This window comes from Emys orbicularis, chromosome 6 (genome assembly GCF_028017835.1).
Source record: "Emys orbicularis isolate rEmyOrb1 chromosome 6, rEmyOrb1.hap1, whole genome shotgun sequence".
In the NCBI taxonomy this organism is placed as follows: domain Eukaryota; kingdom Metazoa; phylum Chordata; order Testudines; family Emydidae; genus Emys; species Emys orbicularis.
In genome coordinates this window covers 33,913,602-33,933,785 of record NC_088688.1, presented here as the reverse complement: position 1 = coordinate 33,933,785, position 20,184 = coordinate 33,913,602, and the positions used below count along the sequence as shown (strand labels likewise).

Sequence of the window (20,184 nt, the reverse complement as noted above, 5' to 3'; positions counted from 1 at the left end):
TATTAGAAAGGCAAACATTAGACATAACATTCAAAATAAGTTAGTTCAGCCCCTTAGAAAGAATGTGCAACTGTTCTGCCAAATATCTTGAGGAAAAAGTCCATTAAAAATCATTAATTCAAAAGCCTTTAATAAACTATAGGGCAAAAATGAATGAGACATTTCCCCTTGAATTATACTTAATGCTACAATATAGGCAATGAGTGTATTGTCTCTTGAGTGGATGATACATATTCCAGTATAGTCCCAAGTATGTATTTACTTGTTACATACACTTAGGTTCTGCTCCTGTGCCCATTGAAGTGAATAGCAAAGTTCTCATTGATTCTAGCCGTGCAGGATCAGACTGTTATACTGCACCCATCAGTGTAGCATGTGAATGCACTTTAAGGGCCTAATTCCCCAACTACCGTCACTTTTACACTAGTATAATTCCACAGACTTCAGTGAGTTCACTTCTGATTTACATTGTTGTAAGCAGGTGGAGAATCAGACCCTAGCTGTCTTAAGGGTGGATCTTTTCACATTTCTATGGCAAAATTCTCTGTCAAATTTTATGTTGTATGATTGTTTATATAAATACGAGTCTACACATGAGTTATTCTGGAATAGCTATTCCAGAATAACTGCAAGTGTGGACACTCTTATTCTGGATTTTTATTTGCTTTTTGGTGTTGGAGCCTTTACAGTTCACATTTTCAAGCTTTTCTCCACAACAGAAAGGGCCAGAAACTTTTTTTTTAAATGAAACCCAAGAATCTTTAAAATGAAAGCTCCAGGAATTGGTGGGCTAAAAATCCCACCAGATAGTATGAAACTTGTGACAAAATTATAAGAGTTTGCAATGCTTGACATGGAATGGACAAGTTAAGGAGTGAACATGTTAAAATGTAGCGATCAACTCTCTTTACTCCAGGTCAAATGCTCTAGTGCAGCCTCCATAGCTCTGGTCTCAGAGAACACAGAGAGAGTATTGTCATATTATGGTGTAGGAAGGAGTAGACCCACAGAGAGGCACATGTGGTTGCAGGAGAAATACAGTATGTGTTTTATTCACAGTAGCTCAGAGGCGAAACCTACTCACTACAGCACTACTTCTGGGTGTAGCAAGACCTACAACAATAACTCTTCCAGCAGTGTGAACTCCATTTGCTCAACACACTGGTTTCACACGAGTGTAACCTCACTGACTTTAGTGGAGTTACTTGTGACTTACAACATAAATGAGTTCAGATTCAGCCCCTTATGCTTTGGGAAAATCTAGAGCTGGGTGCAATAGTTGCACTCTTCTTGGCCAGCTCTTTTCATGTGTATACAAATGCAAGTCAAGCTGTCAGGATTATGGACTAATTATTTGCCAAATTTCCATTTGTTTAGTCAGAGCTTGATTTATTTATAAAATCAGCCACAGTTTTTATGTTTGTATAACTTTTAAAATTGCCAAATCCATATTTTGTAAATCTCCTGTTATCTCTAGATACATGAATGCCTCCATTGTAATAATAGATAGGGCTGGACTTTTCATTTTAAATGGTCATATCTTACAAATTCTTTGTAAAGTAAAATGAGCGATAGAAGAGTATTAAGGTTTTTTAAAATGGCACTAAAGCTGGTTACCTCTATAGATGGTCCTGAACCCACATCTCAATACATCTGATGGTGTAAAAACCATGGATCCAAACACATCTAAACCCAGATCTGCATCTAAAATTTGCAAATGGCCCTAACTTATATTATGGGCTCAGTGAAATCTCTGGATCTGAAAGCTCCTGGAGTTTGAACTGTTTGGAATCTGAATCTAGGCGTGAATTTTGTGACTGGAACCTCATTCTAATTTCCTCAAACCTATGGATATAGAAAGGCACACTTGGGGGCAAAGGAGAGGGTTGAGGGACTTTTATTTTATGTTTAAACCAGTTTGCTAGAAAACATTAGTTTGCTGGCTATGGTGCCGCACAAAAAGAGACCAATGTGTACATCAGTCAAGAAAATAAATGTAGGCCCCCAACCTGCAATCCACTGTGATTGGGTGCAGCAGGGTGACCATATGCAGTGAATTGCAGGCTCTGGACTTAATCCATCATTCCTTATGCAGAGCAAACTTGCTTTGAAATTGGTGTGAGTTTGGAGTGCAAAATTTTTTTAAAAATTAAAAATTTAGTATTTGGCCTATTCCAAACCAATGGCTTTCAAATTTCTTCAAATTTAATTGATCACTAATGTAAACATTTCTACAGCATGCGAGCACAAACACACAAGTATAGTGCTTTCACTATAAACTAGAGAGCTCTCTTTTTGAGCCTGGGGTAGAAACATTTTTGTTAATCTGATTTTTCCCTTGCGATTTAATATACTCCAAATTTTATTTGTATTTGATTTAGTTCAAAAATGTTTTTAATTTGTCTGAACAGCAGATGGCTATCAGCAAGAGTCTGTATTTAGCTTAGCACTTTCCACTCTGCATTCCTTTACTATTCATAGCACAGCAGTCATACTTATCTTAAGTACACATAAAAGGAGGCAGTTTCACTTGCAGCTGCAGTTCCCCTAGAATTTTTGGGTATTTACAGAACCATTTGTAACAAATCTTTTTGTAATGTTGAAGACCAATTGTTAGACATAGCAGGCAGAGTCCTGGCTAACCTTAGTTGCACAACTCCATTGAAATGAGTGGGATTGCTCTAGTATAATTGAGAGAAGAAAGCAGCCCTGTGTTCTTAGTTGGCCCCATCTTGCAATCAGGCATTTGAACCCCTATGCTGGTGCAGAGCCAATTAGACTCTGTGGGCACAAGCATCTGCTGCCAGAGATCCAATTGCAGGATCAGGACCTTAAGTTCTAAAGAAAGTCATAGAATAAAACGTTTACATGATTGTTATCACATTGATTGTGTAAACTTGTTGGACTAAATTCATCCCTAGCATATTAATGCCTTTAAGTCAGGGGCAGCTACACAAGAATGACTTTGGGACTTTTGAGCTTTTATAAGTGAGCAATATTTTGTTTCTATTGTTGGCAGAAAGCCAGGATATTTAAACAAAACGAATGGTGATTAAAAACAAAGCATTTGAAAAATTTCCATCAAAATAAGTTGACTCAGTATTAGTAGAAAGATGGCACATTGTGAAACATTGCATTTAATGTTTATTCTGCTGTTCAATATTCCCTTAAGTACAATATATTTTTAAAGGGCAGACTCGCAAGCAATTTTTAGAAATAAATTTGAATTCAAAACGTTTTTCCCAAAAATTATTTTGCAGATCAAATGCATGCTGCTCATGCGTGCTTTGACATCTCCTAAGAAATGTTGACGTTAACATTATATAGTGATATAACTTTTAAAAACATGGCATTTTTCTGTTATGTAAATTAAAATTCCATAAAACTCATAGACTAATGTCTGCTGCTCCTTTCATTATTTATCTCATGAATACATATTACAAAGGTAACCCCTGTTTATTGGCATTTTTATACATGCTTTACACTTGGTACCTCATCAGAGAGCATTATATGAAATATTTTTCATTTGTTATGACTGCCATAAACTTTCTTTTGTCTAAAAAGCGTGGGTCTCCAGCACATATGCAGCTGAAGGAAAGTAGTCTTACATTTCACATCAAACAATAAAACTCAACATGCAGAAAATATATGCAAGGTTTTGTTCTTATCTCCATTGTAAATACAAACCAACAACTTCACATGCATGGCTACATTGCAAAGCATTGTTTGAGTTACATTAGGAATAATATTATCTCACCAATAACAATTAAAAAGACTTTAGTCCATTCCCTCTGAGCTCTTCATTTCAACAACCAAAATGCCATCATGGCAGAAGAGAGCAGACAAATCTTTTTTCTTGACTCCATTAGGTAATTTGTATTGTCTAACAAAGCTTCTGGATATGAAACCATGTTCGTCCATCCTAGGTCCATGCTGAGCTTTGATCAGGAGCCAGCCTTCGAAAGTCTGAATGATGATATCTTCAGGACGGAACTGCACAACATCCAGTAAGACCTGAAAGCTGGGGTTGCCTTCTTCGGTGCTGTCCTCCCCTGCTGTAGCTGTACTTTTTGTTGCATGTCGGCTTCTCACCTCAGCCTTGGATGGGCCTGGCAAAGCATATAAAGAGTGATCCAACTTGCACGCTTCCAGATCTTGGACAGCAAACTGCTCCTGATAACGTACAGGAGTTTCCACCCAGTGTCTTGTAACTACTTCTTCCATTGCTGAGACAGAAATATGAGTTACTGCTTTCTGATAGCCAGTGAAAGCAGTAGAGTCAGACTGGCGTAGTGAGCTCTTTCCAGTTGCATGCCTACTCCCAGTCTAGTTTATCAGTTGATGTAGCCTTTCATTTTTAGCACTGGCAGAGCTTAACACTTAATTGGACATGATTCATGTCCATGAGACATGCCTCATCTTTTTATACATTGACAATAGAGCACTATTTATAGGGCATGTGTCTTCAGTTGCTTTGGCAGTTTTTAGGCATACACTAAATTGTAAAAATGAAATTTTATTGCACTTTTTGTTCTTCGCACATTAACCTGTTTGTTGTTATGAAGAAACAAGGTATTTTTAAAGGTTCTTTTATTTGTCTAGAAAGGAGTGTGACGTTCTTTCTGTTTCTTAAAGGAAACTACTACAGTAGCTGTAAAAGCTATATTTCTTCTCGCTGAGATATAGAAATTATTTGGGGCAGGAGGACTCAAGCTGTTTGAGGATGTGAGAGAAGCAAATTTGGGGATGGTTTCACTAGAAAGTTATTGCCTCTAGAAAGTTTAGGTGCCTCTAAAGCTGTCGCAAAGGTTTTGCAGGGGCCAAACTCTGAGTGCTCCTGAGAAAGCTACTTGTGGGCTGTTAGCTGTCCCTTCCCCAACTGAAAGGTAACTGTGATGCTGACTCAGCAGTTAGAGATCTTGGTGGTATAGTGGGAGTGGCCTGTGATTTCAGTCTGACAGTGTGATGGAGTCTGAGTCTACAATTAGAGACTGTAGCTCAGACTCAAGAGCCTGAATTAGCCCTGTAATCTCCTAGTAAAAATGACAGTCAAAATAAATGGATGTCCTGAGTGTTGGGGAAATTGCAAAAATGGCTAACCTGGTTCTTATCGACTCATAGACATTAAGGCCAGAAGGGATCGATATGATCATCTAGTCTGACTTCCTGCACATTGCAGGCCACAGAACCTCTCCCACCCACTACTGTAATAGACCCAAAACCTCTGGCTGAGTTACTGAAGTCCTCAAATCATGATTTAAAGAGGTCAAGCTACAGAGAAACTGCTATTTACACTAGTTTAAACCGGCAGGTGACCTGCTGCAGAGAAAGGTGAAAAACCCCAGGGTCTCAGCCAATCTGACCCAGGGGAAAATTCTTTCCCAACCCCAAATATGGTTATCAGTTAGAGTTAAAGACCCACCAGCCAGATACCTGGGAAAGAATTCTCTGTAGTAACTCAGAGCCTTCTCCATGTAGTGTCCCATCATCAGGTGTTGGAGATATTGGCTACTAGCAGTTGCAGATTGGCCACACACCATTGTAGGCAGTCTCTCATCACACTATCCCCTCCATAAACATATCAAGCTCAGTCTTTAAACCAGTTAAGTTTTTTTGCCCTCACTGCTTCCCTTGGAAGGCTTTTCCAGAACTTCACTCCCCTCAGCCTTTGTTTGGTTAGGCTAAACATGCCAAACTCTTTGAGTCTCCTCTCATAAGGTAGGTTTTCCATTCCTCCGATCATCCTAGGAGCCCTTCTCTGTACCTGTTCCAGTTTGAATTCATCTTTCTTAAATATGTAGAGCCCTGCATGGATACACAATTCATATCCACAGATGCAGATATAAAGCAGATATTCATGGAGCTGCAGGGTTCTAGCGACAGTGAGTGAGACCAGCAGGGCCATAGATTCATAGATTCATAGATTCTAGGACTGGAAGGGACCTCGAGAGGTCATCGAGTCCAGTCCCCTGCCCGCATGGCAGGACCAAATACTGTCTAGACCATCCCTGATAGACATTTATCTAACCTACTCTTAAATATCTCCAGAGATGGAGATTCCACAACCTCCCTAGGCAATTTATTCCAGTGTTTAACCACCCTGACAGTTAGGAACTTTTTCCTAATGTCCAACCTAGACCTCCCTTGCTGCAGTTTAAGCCCATTGCTTCTTGTTCTATCCTTAGAGGCTAAGGTGAACAAGTTTTCTCCCTCCTCCTTATGACACCCTTTTAGATACCTGAAAACTGCTATCATGTCCCCTCTCAGCGACTGGGCCAGGAACCACAGCAGCGAAAGCAGCAGCATATCAGGCTGCTGCTCACAGGAGCCAGTGCCCAGCCCGGGCAGCTCCTCCGGCATGGCTGTGCTGCCCCCAGCCCTGCCCACTGGGGCAGACACCAGACTCACTGGCAGCTGTCCCTGGTCGTGCTAGTGTGTGCAAGTGGCTCGCACGCTCCTGGATAGGAGTTTCTTCCACGCAGCAGTCTGCAACTCCTGTCCAGGAGCTTGAGAGCCGCTTGCACACAGTAGTGTGAGCAGGGGCAGCTGCTGATAAGCGTGGTGCCTGCCCCAGTGGGTAGGGGTGGCGGGCAGCACAACCATGCCAAAGGAGCTGTCCACACAGGGCACTAGCTCCTCAAGCAGTGGCCCGACATGCTGCTATTGTCGCCGCTGCGATTTCTGTCCCAGTCATTGGCCATGGCTCTGCTCGTCTCGCTCGTTGTCACTAGAGCCCTGCAGCTCCGCAGATATCCGCTTTATAGCCACATCCGCGGATATGAATTATGTATCAGCACATGGCTCTCTAACCATGGGAGACCAGAATTGCATACAGTATTCAAGATGAGGTCTCACCAATGCCTTGTATAATGATACTAACACTTCCCTCTCTCTATTGGAAATATCTCATCAGATGCATCTTAAACTGCATTAGCTTTTTTTCACGGCCGCATCACACTGATGACTCATAGTCATCCTGTGATCAATTAATACGCTCAGGTCTTCTCCTCCTCTGTTGTTTCCAACTGATAAATCCACAGCTTATAGCAAAAATTCTTGTTGTTGTACCTAAGTGCATGACCGTGCACTTTGCACTATTAAATTTCATCCCATTTCTATTACTCCACTTTTGAAGATTATCTAGACATTCTTTTATGATATACCAATAATTGTCCTCCATATTGGCAATACCTCCCAACTTTTTGTCACCTGCAAATTTTATTAGCACACTACCACTTTTTGTGCCAATGTCATTAATAAAAATGAAATAAGATTGGTCGCAAGACTGATCCCTGAGGAAATCCACTAGCAACCTTCCTCCAGTCTGACAGTTCACCTTTCAGTATGACCCATTATAGTATCCCCGTTAACCAGTTCCTTATCCACCTTTCAATTCTCTTATCAATCCCCATCGTCTCGAATTTAACTAATAATTTCCAATGTGGAACTCTATCAAATTCCTTATTGGAATCCAGATAGATTAGATCTACTGCATTTCCTTTGTCTAAAAAATCAGTTATCTTCTCAAAGAAGGAGATCAGGTAGGTCTGGCACAATCTACCTTTTGTAAAACTGTATTGTATTTTATCTCAATTACCATTTACCTCTATGTCCTTAATGACTTTCTCTTTCAAAATTTGTTCCAAGACCTTGCATACAATTGAGGTCAAACTAACAGGCTTAGTTTCCCGGATCACTTTTTTCCTTTCTTAAAAATAGATGCTATATTAGCAATTCTCCAGTCACAGGGGTACAACTCCTGAGTTTACAGAATCATTAAAAATCCTTGCTATTGGTCTTGCAATTTCATGTGCTAGTTCCTGTAATATTCTTGGATGGAGATTATCCAGGCCCTCTGATTTGGTCCCATTAAGCTGTTTGAGTTTGACTTCCACCTCAGATGTGGTAATTTCCACTTCCATACCCTCATTTCCATTAGCCACCCTGCCACTATCGCTAAGCTCCTCATTAACCTTATTAAAAAATGGAGGCAAAGTATTTGTTTAGGTGTTGGGCCATTCCTAGGTTATCTTTAATCTCCACTCCATCCTCGGTGCTTTATGACCTCCATGAGGTAGCTTCTTGGCAGAGTGCAACACTTCAGATGTGTTAAAGAGACTTTCAACTGCCAGGACTAATGTTAGCCCCTTGGTCCCAGCAGCAGTGTAGCAAGGCCCCAGAGGGCCCATGTGCAAAAATAGGTTAGGGGCCCCATTCCAGATTCCAAAACTTGCTCCTCTCCAGTTCCCCCATAGCCCCAAATCAGTCCCATCCAGTGTTCCAGTTCCTCCCTAGCTTCCTTCCCGCTCCAGCCCCATGGTCCCCCTACAGATCCTCAGCTCTCTCTGTATCCCCCTCATTCCCTCCAGTTCTGATCCAGGCTCTCCCCAGCACTCCTTCAACCTCACTCCAGCCTCCTTCAGTTCAGCCCTCAGCATCCCCAGCTGTGATCCATGCAGGCCCATTTAGTTCCCCTTCTGCCCCTCACGTCCCTGATCCCTTGCCCTTGGTCCCCTACAGCTCTGCTCTAACCCTCTTCCCCCCTCCTCAACAGCGCTGACCCAGTCCCCCAGTTTCTATCTGGTTCTGCTCTAACCCCCTGCTCCCACCCTCAACTGCTGTGTAGCACCCCCCCCATTCCTCCATCGCAACACTCCCCAGTTCCCCTCCACTCCCCCACACTATGCAAAGAGGCTGATGACTTTACCTTGCGCTCTGTCTGTTGGTGAGGGGGTGGGCGGAGGATGTGTTTCCCATATCTGGACCCCCTTGTGTGCAGGTGCTGCAATTTCCCCCACACCTTCTCTGCTCATCCTTCCCGGCTGCTCACACCTGGGGTGCCCCATCCCAGCCACCTCTGGACACTGCTGTCCCCCAGTGGCCCCTCTCCACTGTGGTGTAGTGGCATGGCTCAACTTCTGTTGGGCTGGTGGTGGCATGAGTGAGGATACGCGTGTGTGGCTAGATCTGAGTGCTCTTCACTATAACCTTGTGGGCAGGGCCGGCTCTGGCTTTTTGGCCCCCCCAAGCAAAAAAAAAAAAAAAAGAAAAAAACCGGGCGGCCGCGGCCAGAACGGGAAAGCAAAAAAAAAAAAAAAAAGGGGGGATGACCGGCTAGCAGGGGGAGGGGGGAGGGAGCGGGCGGGAGAGAGAGAGAAGGGAGGCGGCCAGGGCTACAGCGGGGCGCTGCCTCGCTACCCCTCCCGCCGCGCCGCCTGCCGCCTGCCAGGAGGGCTCCGCTCCGGTCGGCGGGGAGGGAAGGATGAGGACTGCCCTGCCGGGCTTGCTGCAGGGCGCTCCCGTCCTCCAGGCCGCCGCCCCCTACAGGGCAGCCGGAGCAGAACAACAACAACAAAAAAAGCGGACGTGCCGCCCTAGGATTGGGCGGAATGCCGCCTCGTTCAATCTGCCGCCCCAAGCACCAGCTTGCTCGGCTGGTGCCTGGAGCCGGCCCTGCTTGTGGGCCCTGGGGTGACTGCATTAGCACCATTGTAGCTATTCCACAGCATCCTTTCTCTTCTGGGGCTTGCTGGCTTGGATCTGTGGCCTAGATCACAAGTGAATCTGGGTATGGACTGGAGCTGATAACCTTTCCAATCTCCCTGCTGTTCAGTGGCCTAAGGGAGGATAAGCCCTGGAAAGTATTAATAGTTTTCTTAATGAGCCCAAGGGGAAATATGCCGTTGATGTGAAAGAAAAAAGTCCAGATCTTTAAGTCATTAAGAAAAGTGTCCATATCTGTTTTTGCTGTCTGCTCAGGAAAATCTCTATAGTGGAGTTTAGTAAGAGAAAGCAGTATAGACTGTGGAAACTGATGACTAAAGTGTTTGTTTCCTTGAATAGCAGTAATGCTGGGGATTATGAACTAAATGATACACTTAGTCTCCTTTTTTTGGTTTTTGTTCTGCAGAGTTCGCTTTGCCTTGTCTCTTCCTCTTTCCTCATAATGAAAACAGCAAGCAAGCCTGCATGTGATCTCTAAAAGTTAATGGACTGCGGAGACATCAAGAAACAAACATTCCTATTTCAATAGCTATCGCAAAAGAATCTGTCCCGCCCCCCCCCCCCCCCGTTTTATTTTTTTTTATACAAGAAACCCTTGCAGATTACACATATAAACTAACTGACTGGAGAGGAGAGGTTTTCTTAGTCATTATGCCTGCTGGGGTTGCTATTTTATTTTCAGAAAATGTGAAGCCTGATTTGCTTGTTAAGGAAATTGTTTAAAGGCTGGTCAATAATGGTTCAGGCTGATTTTGATCAATATTAACTCAGTTCAATGAATGCTTATGCCTACTGTGGGAAGGGAATGAGTATGCTTCTTTATTAAAAGTCTGGGTACTCTTTTGGAAAACTGTCCAGCACATAATGCTGTGTTTTTTGGATGTGATTCTAATTGTATGGTTTAAGACAACATTAGCAGAAGCCTCTGGAACCTCACCCATTATCCTCTAAACAGCTGTTTTCTGTTTTACAAACCAGTGACTCAACCAATGGAGGAATTTTAACCCTCGTGTGAGGTAATATACTTGGTTGGTTGTCCTTAACCAGACTGGACAGGTGTTGTGTCCTTAAAAATCATTAAATCATTTACATTTATTGTTCTCAAGTCTTATTATTCCTACTGTGTTCTGTTCTCTGATAGTCTCGTTTAGCTCAAGTTAGTTTTGTGCTCTGTTCATTAACCTGCTCTATATTGACACTCTGAGGCTCCCTCCCTTAAAAAAAAAAAAAAAAAAGCTACTAACGTTTTCTGGCAAGAATGGGCTAACTCTAAGGAGATTCTTTCTTCGAGGCAACTTGGTAGATTGCTGAAGTTTTAATGAAAAATGTCAGTACATACCCTGTAAGACACAATTATGTCTGTTTTTAACCACATAAACTTTTGTTAGTCCCCAGTCCTTTAAATATCTCCTATCAAACATACTGGGAACAACATGTCTGGTCTAATTAGTGAGTGATGGTTTGAATTTCCTTTAAATACACAAATTAGGCAAGGCTATATAGGTGTTACTAGGATCACCCATCATGTTCCATAATAAGAGTCCGGCAGCCTATCTTGTCTACCCCAACATCTTTCTTCTCCACCTCCCATCTTGGTCTCTCCCACATCTTAGTTTCTTCTTTACCCTCTGTCCTCCATCCTAGGCCTCAGGAGCTCCCTCTTTCATACCTCTTGGTTGTTGTCATCCAGGAAGCACACCTCGCTTCTTGAGACTACACATTAAACTTGAAACACAAAGATCCCAGGAGCTTAGAATATATTTTCAGGCTTAAAAATAAGAAGCATACCTGGAGCTGCAGATACAAGGGCTGTCAAAGTTTGATTTTTATTCTTCACTGTTCAAAAAAACATGATACATTTCAGCCCACTAGTGTAATTAAAGGTAATTGTTGGGTCTTTAAGCCAGTGGCAACCCTAAAACCAATTTTTACCTAGTAAGATGTCTCTGCTCTCTAGTGAGTGAGGCTGGTATTGCACACCTAGTGTGGTGGTGTGTAGCTTCATTTTCTTAAAAGCAAGGTATTTTAGAGGAGAATTTCAAAGAGCAGTTAGGTGCCTAATTCCCATTGAAAGTCAGTGGGAGTTAAGTCCCTAAACTTCCATTTATGCTTTTGAAAATCTCCTTCATCACTCTACTAGGAGATCTTTAGTCTAAATATACATATGTCATCCAGGTTACAGCTCTATTGTGACACTATTAGGGTTGCCAACTTTCTAATCGCACAAAATCCAGCACTCTTGCCCCTTCCCTGAGGCCCCACCCCTTCCCCAAGACCCCGCGCCCTTTGCTCACTCCATCCCCCCTCCCTCCATCACTCACTCTCCCCCACCCTCACCACCGGGCAGGAGCAGGGGGTTGGGTGTGGGAGGGGGTGAGGGCTCCGGCTGGGGTGCGGGCTCTGGGGTGGGGCCAGGGATAAGAGGTTTGGAATGCAGGAGGGGACTCCAGGCTGGGGCAGAAGGTTGGGGAGCAGGAGGAAGTGTGGGGTGTAGGCTCCGGGCTGGGGTAGGGGGTTGGGGTGTGAGCTCTGGGAGGGAGTTAGGGTGCAGGAAGGGGGTTCCAACCTGGAGCAAGGATTCAGGGAGCAGGCTCCAGCCGGGCGGCACTTACCTCAGGCAGTTCCCGGAAGTGGCTGGCATGTCCCTCCAGCTCCTAGGTGGAGGGGTCAGGGGGCTCTGCGTGCTGCAGTTCCCAGCCAATGGGAGATGCAGAGCCAGCACTCGAGGTGGGGTACGTGGAGCCCCTGTGGCTGCCCCTGCACCTAGGAGCTGGACATGCCGGCCACTTCCAGGAACCGCACAGAGGCAGGACAGGCAGGGAGCCTTACTTAGCCCCGCTGCGCTGCTGACCAGACTTTTAGTCGAAAACCGGACGCCTGGAAACCCTGGACACGATGTATAATACTTGTATATGTAGCAGAGTTTTCCAAGTACTTAGTATAAGGAAGTCTGAGCATTGAGGGTAAAAGTCAGCTGGTTTGGGAGTAGACAGTGTTTAGCTTTTTGACTGATAACAAAACTTATTCAAATGATTATATCGGCAGTAACTATCAAGAGGAAGACTGGCTGTCTGCAAACACCCCTTTTTTGGCATGATTGCATTTTGTAGACCTCAATGAAAGAGTGTTTGTGGAGAATAAAACTACTTTGATTGCAGTGAGTTAGCACTCCTGTTAAGGTAACAAAGCTCACAGCTTTTAATATTATTATTTGTATTATGGTAGCACCTAAAGGCCACAAATGAGATTGTCGCACCACTGTGCTAGGCAGTGTACATACATAATAAGCGACAGTCCCTACCCCAAAGAGTTACAATCTAAATAGAAAAGACAAAGAGCAGAAGGGAAAATTGAAGCACAGAGAGGTGAAGTGACTTGCTCATGTTCACACAGCAGGTCAGTGGACAAGACAGAAACAGAACCCAGGCTTTCTGTCCACCACTCCAAAGCCTTCACAGGTGTTTTCCTCAGCTCACAATTAAGCCCTAATTGATTATTCACTATAACATCCCAGTGTGGTTGGTGATGAAGTATTGTTACACACCCAACTGAAAGAGGGGAGAAACTGAGACACAGAAATCAAGTGATTTGGGGAAGACCACACAGATACTCTGTGCAAAACGGGGATTAGAATTTGAGAGTTCCTCATTCCTCTCTTGTATTCAAACCATCACTACCTCTTTGATAGCACATTTTTATGTGGTTTAAATGATATCATTCTAGGTTGGCTTTTTGTAAAACATATGACAGCATTTGGATTGGATTACAATTGCCAGACAACAGCAACAGCTGAAGAGTACTAAAATTATAGATAAGTGTGTTATGCTGACATCTAGTGTCTGAGGAAAAAACCCCAGCAGCAAATCAAGATTATTCTCTTCACAAGACATTTCTGTTGTGCATTATACATGTACAACAATAGGTAATATTAGAGTTAGGAAAAATATTTATAAGGAAAAGCAGAACAAGGCAAAATTACAAGGTTTCAGCTTGAAAATGGACCTTTTCCCCCCCCAAGCAAAACTAGGCTTCTTTCCATGAAAAAATGAGTCTCTAGAGTAAAGATGTGTTTTGTATTGAAATTACAAGGAAATTAGAGTTACATGAAATATTTGTTAGGAAAAGGAAAACTAGGCAAAATGTCAAGATTTCAACTTGAAAATGGGTCATTTTTCAAGCACAACCAGGCTTCTTTCCAAGCAAAGATGAGTTTCTAGAATAAAGATGTATTTTGTACTGAAATCATGGAGAAATGTGTAATATTGAGATATACCTATCTCATAGAGCTGGAAGGGACCTTGAAAGGTCATCGAGTCCAGCCCCCTGCCTTCACTAGCAGGACCAAGTACTGATTTTTGCCCCAGATCCCTAAGTGGCCCCCTCAAGGATTGAACTCACAACCCTGTGTTTAGCAGGCCAATGCTCAAACCACTGAGCTATCCCCCCCCCCAATACTTGGATTGATCCCCTAGGCTGAGCTCTAGTTCTCACAGGCTCTGAAAAACCTGTATTTATATCACAATAGCTATCTTAATGAAATTGTAACTAAAGCAAAATTGGAAGGAGAATCAAAGGGAAAAAGCAAACATTTTGCTGCAAAATTCCATGAAACAAAGATCATCTGTTTAGCACAGCTCTAAAAATATATTGGGTTAATATAGCACTTTGGATACCTAATTTCGCAAAGCGAAATATATACTTTAGTCGCTGCTGAAATGCAGGAACTATCAAAGTAACACTAGGAGACAAGTTAGGAGATAAAGTGAAGAATAACTTCTCCAACAAAAGCTAAAGAGGGTGAATTTAAATAGTGGAATGTAATTATCCAAAGTGGAATTTGGGCAGAATATTGGGTTTAATATGTTAATCTTACAAAAACTGGTATGGGATGGTCACCAGTGACCTCTGTTTTACATGTCACTGTACCTTACCACCATGCAGGGGCTCTAATCCAATACCAACTTAGAAGGGAAGAGTGGCACCTACTGAATCACAGCACTGCTGTCTGCAGCACCCCAGAGTTAACTTGAAGTCTTCCATACTTATGTTGACCATAATTTGGGAGTTCTAATACCAAAGTAATACACAGCAGAACAAGACATCTTTTTGGGTGGAATTTTTGGGACCCAGCTGTGGAATGTAGAGGGGAAAAAACAGAAAACAGTAGTTACATATTTTTGAAAGCAAATAACATTTTTTTCTTAAATTGTCTTATTTAAAAGGCTTTATTCTTTCAAGAGTCCATCACTTTGAACAGCTGTAAATTGCCCATGTAATTAGGTTGGAAAACTGAGGGTATGTCTACACTATGAGAGTAGTTCGATTTTACTTAAATCGAATATGTGGAATCGATATTACAAAGTCGAACGTGTGTGTCCACACTAAGGACAGTAATTCGACTTTGTGAGTCCACACTAACGGGGCAAGCGTCGACATTGGAAGCGGTGCACTGTGGGCAGCTATCCCACAGTTCCCACAGTCCCCGCTGCCCATTGGAATTCTGGGTCGAGCCCTCAATGCCTTCTGGGGGAAAAAATGTGTCGAGGGTGGTTTTGGGTAACTGTCGTCATCCAACCGTCACCACCGCCCTCCCTCCCTGAAAGCGCCGGCGGGAAATCAGTTCGCGCACTTTTCTGGTCAGTGACAACCCGAACGCCACAGCACTGCGAGCATGGAGCCCGCTGCGACCATCGCTGCAGTTATGGCCATTGTCAACACCTCGCAGCTTATCATCCACCTTTCCCAGAGGCAGATGCTGAGAAATCGGGCGAGGAGGCTACGGCAGCGCGGTGAGGACCTGAAGTCTGAGAGTGGCACAGACCTGTCACAAAGCATGGAACCCCGCGCCGAGGACATCATGGTGGCAATGGGTCATGTTGATGTTGTGGAACGGCGATTCTGGGCCCGGGAAACAAGCACGGACTGGTGGGACCGCATAGTGCTGCAGGTCTGGGATGAATCACAGTGGCTGCGAAACTTTCGAATGCGTAAGGGAACTTTCCTTGAACTTTGTGAGTTGCTGTCCCCTGCCCTGAAGCGCAAGGACACCCGGATGCGAGCAGCCCTGACTGTCCAGAAGCGAGTGGCCATAGCCCTCTGGAAGCTTGCAACGCCGGACAGCTACCGGTCAGTCGCGAACCACTTTGGCGTGGGCAAATCTACCGTGGGGGTTGTTGTGATGCAAGTAGCCAACGCAATCGTTGAGCTACTGCTCTCAAAGGTAGTGACCCTGGGAAACGTGGAGGTCATCATAGATGGCTTCGCCGCGATGGGATTCCCAAACTGCGGTGGGGCTATAGATGGAACTCACATCCCTATCCTGGGACCGGACCACCAGGCCAGCCAGTACATTAACCGAAAGGGCTTGTAATAGTCCGGTGCGGGGGTCGCGCCCTCTTAGGGGCCGTCGGGCGCCAGGCCGCTTCACTGCACGGCCAAGTCAGACCTCGTATCCGGGAGGTCTAAGGGTTCCGCCCCTTTGGCAGGGGCTAAACAAAAGGCTCCCTGCCGCTGCAAGGAGTTCCCACCCTCAGGCAGGGCGGGACAGTGGACCAGTCCTAAGCTCCGGTTCCTTCAGCCGGAGCTGGGGACTTACACAGTTCAATAAGCCCGAAGGCTAGCTCAGAGCGGGGTGATACCCCAGGGTTCGAAAAGGGGCTCAGGTCCTTGTGGGAGGAGCTGAGCACTAACCAATAGTTCAGGGGTGGGGGCTCAGGTCCTTGCAGGAGGAGCTGAGCGCCACAAACTTAGCAACTCCAGTCCCTCAGTCAGGGAGTGAGCAGGCAGGTAATGGCAACCCAGGCCCTAGGTCAGGGCGGGGCAGCAAACAATCAGCCCAGGCCCACTGTCAGGGCTGAGCAACAGAGTCAGTAATTCAGCCCAGGCCCTCAATCAGGGCGGGGCAGCAAACAATCAGCCCAGGCCCACTGTCAGGGCTGAGCAACAGAGTCAGTAGTCTAAGCCCAGGCCCTCAATCAGGGCGGGGCAGCCCAACAGCAGTTCTGGGCTCAGGCCTTCAGGTAGGGCTGAGCAACAAAGTTAGTGGTTTAAGCCCAGGCCCTCAGTCAGGGCGGGGCAGCACAACAGCAGTTCTAGGCTCAGGCCTTCAGGCAGGGAGGAGGAGAGACTGCCACCCAGCGTGGGGGTGGCAGGGGGGAACACAGGCCCACCCACTCCACTGTGTTCCAGCCCGGGGCCCTATCCGCAGCAGTCCGTCTGCCGCGGGGTCAGTGGGGATCCTGCCCGCAACACACTGACATAGGCTCGGGGTCTGCTATCCCCGGGCTACTTCCCATCTCCTCCTCCTCCATGGGTACCTGCTCCTCGCTGGGCTCGGCAGCGGGGTCCCACACCATGGGCTCCTCGGGTTGCTGGGTGTTGTCTAGGTCGGGCCGCTCCTCCGGTCTCGGTTCCGGCTCAGGTCCGGGTGGCTCCTCGGGGTACCGTGCTCGGGGTAGGCTCGGCCAGTCCACCTCGGGGTACCTTCCTTGGGGCAGTCTCGGTCGGTCCGCCTCGGGGTACCGCGCTCGGGGCAGGCTCGGTCAGTCCACCTCGGGGTACCTTCCTTGGGGCAGTCTCGGTCGGTCCGCCTCGGGGTACCGCGCTCGGGGCAGGCTCGGCCAGTCCACCTCGGGGTACCTTCCTTGCGGGAGGTTTGAGCGACGCTGGGTGTTAGAGTGCCTGGGTCTGGGGAGGCTCGGCCCGTCTGCGTCCAGGTACCGGGCTCGGGGTAGGCTCCGTCTCGCAGGAGCTCGGGCCGGAACGTCTGTCCTCTCCGGCCGCTCGGCTCCAACTGAGTGTTGGGGCCGGGCTTTTATACTTCCTGTCCCGCCCCTTGACTTCCGGGGGGCGGGAACAGGTGGTGGTAGCTCCACCCACTTGAGTGGCGGCTCTGGCTCTTCCCCCTCTGGGGTTGGCTCCGCCCACCTGGGTGGCTGTTCTGGCTCCTCCTTCTCAGGGGCCGTCGGGAGCCAGGCCGCTTCACTACAGGGCTACTTTTCAATGGTGCTGCAAGCACTGGTGGACCATAGGGGACGTTTTACAAACATCAACGTCGGATGGCCGGGCAAGGTTCATGACGCTCGTGTTTTCAGGAACTCAGGTCTGTTTAGACGGCTGCAGGAAGGTATTTACTTCCCAGACCACAAAATAACTCTTGGGGATGTGGAGATGCCTATAGTCATCCTCGGGGACCCAGCCTACCCGCTAATGCCCTGGCTCATGAAGCCCTATACAGGTGCCCTGGACACTGAAAAAGAACTCTTCAACTACCGGCTGAGCAAGTGCAGAATGGTGGTGGAGTGTGCTTTTGGCCGTCTCCAGGGGAGATGGAGAACCTTACTGACTCGCTCTGATCTCAGCGAAACCAATATCCCCATTGTTATTGCAGCTTGCTGTGTGCTCCACAATCTCTGTGAAAGCAAGGGGGAGACCTTTATGGCGGGGTGGGAGGTTGAGGCAAATAGCCTGGCTGCTGATTACGCCCAGCCAGACAGCCGGGCGATTAGAAGAGCCCAGCAGGACGCGCTGTGCATCCGGGAGGCTTTGAAAGCTAGGTTCCTGAGTGAGCAGGGTAACCTGTGACTATTAAGTTTGTTTACAGAGAAGCTGAACCTGCCCCCGTTTCTTTACCCAGTAAATGTTCACTATCCTCTCCAGTTACATACCCCGTTCACCCCGTTCACCCCCTTCCAACACACGTTTAAAAATAAAATCACTTGAAATTTGTTAATGAACACCGTTTTCTTTATTACTGTTTTCGCGGGAAAGTGTTGAACCTGGGACGCAGACTGTGGTGGGGAGCGGGTGTAGTGTAGTGATGCAAAGGACGCTTCTAAACTCCAGGAATGACAGGCTCCGCACTGGTGGACTGGTTGTTTCAACGGAGCCTGCCACCCCTCCTGTTCAGGACTCTGTGTGTGGGGGCTATGTGACTTTGTGGCAGGGGGAGGACGGTTACAGATCCCCTGCTGCGTGGCTCTGTGATCCAGGATAAGGACTGCTGCATAAGATCTCTAACCGCCCTCCCCCGCCACAAAGTCACATAGCTCCCCCCCCCCCCAGAACATGAAAACCACCTCCCAGACTGACCAGGGTAACTAGTGAATGCAATGTGTGTGTGCCCTGCTGCTGAACCTGCCCCCGCGTCTGTACCCTGGTAAAGGTGACTGTCCTGTCCAATTACCAACCCCCTTTCCCCCCTTCAAACAGACTGTCCTCTAAAATAACATGATGGAAACAGTAATTAACAGAAACGTATTTTTTATTAGCAACTACACATGAAACTGGGGGATGAAACTGGGACGGGGGCTTGGGTGAGGCGGGAAGGAAAGGACTTATCAAATTTTGGGGAATGAGAGCCTTCTGTTACTTGAGCAGTCTGCAGGGGTGTAGTGAGAGTTTTCACGGACTCTGCCGCCCCTCCTTCTTGGGACTTTGGGTGAGGGGGGTATGGGACTTTGTGGCGGGGGAGGGCGGTTAGAGATAGACTGCAGCGGGGCTCTGTCCTCCTGCCTCCGGTCCTGCAGAACATCCACAAGGCGCCGGAGCGTGTCCCTTTGCTCCCTCATTAGTCCAAGCAGCGTTTGAGTCGCCTGCTGGTCTTCCTGCCACCACCTCTCCTCCCGTTCCATGTGTGATCGGTGCATTTGGGACAAGTTCTCCCTCCACTGGGTCTGCTGGGCTGCCTGGGCTCGGGAGCAGCCCATAAGTTCCGAGAACATGTCCTCCCGTGTCCTCTTCTTCCTACGCCTAATCTGCGCTAGCCTCTGGGACTGTGATGCCAGGGTATTTCGGGAGACAGTCGCAGCTGTGGGATGGGAAAAAGGGAGTGAATTCCTCAGAAAGATAAATTTTTGGTTGAACAAAGAACATAGTCTTTCTCTGTGAACAAGACCATGCACAGCACCTATCACATGCGCACTCAGGACAAGGTCGAATTTTCGGCCTTCGCATTCAGTGCCTGGGGTCTTGCAGTGCAGATCAGACAAGCGGGACAGGACAGCGGAATTTGGGTAACAGGCTGACATGGTAAGCCGTAGACTTGTGGCTGCTTAAAACTTAAATTATAGCAGTGCCCTCCTTTTACGTTCAAAGCAATGCCAGTCCCTGCTGCCAGCAATCCGGCAAGCATGAACTCTGCCCCTGTCCCACCCCCTCGCGGCTGTCCCAGGGAAAGATCCCTGTATGCTGCTCCTCTCCCGCCTCCACCGCGTGGCTCTAAACCGCCGGTTACAGTTCTGTAAAGGAACAGGCAAGCAGTCCCAATACTAACATTCCCCTACCTAATTCAAAGCAGGTCACCATGAGCGACATCACTCTGATGAGGATTTCAGAGACGGAGAAAGAACGGATGCTTCGGGAAAGCCTGCAAAGACCAGGGCCGTATGCCGCCATGCTCTGCAAGGCTATGATCCCCGAGTACTTGCTTGTCTCCTGGCGCGGAAACGTTTCCTACCACGGAGGACCCAATAAGGCCGCTCTCCCCAGGAACCTGATGTAAAGGCTTTCCAATTACCTCCAGGAGAGCTTCGTGGAGATGTCCCAGGAGGATTTCTGCTCTATCCCCGGACATATAGACCGGATTTTACTGTAGCTGCACTGGCAGGGACTAAACAGTAGAGCGCCTAGGGCAAAACAATCATGCTAAACCAGACATTGTTAGATTTTTTTTCAGTAGTT

The 20,184-nt window shown here is 46.6% G+C and overlaps 1 protein-coding gene across 1 annotated transcript; it reads right to left on the bottom strand.

Annotated features, from left to right (window-relative positions):
• Window positions 1–3,777: 3,777 nt before the first annotated feature.
• HSPB3 (heat shock protein family B (small) member 3) lies at window positions 3,778–4,224 on the bottom strand. Its single transcript, XM_065407057.1, has one exon. It carries the CDS (start codon window positions 4,222–4,224, stop codon window positions 3,778–3,780), a length of 447 nt encoding a protein of 148 aa, XP_065263129.1.
• Between the last annotated feature and the right edge of the window lie 15,960 nt (window positions 4,225–20,184).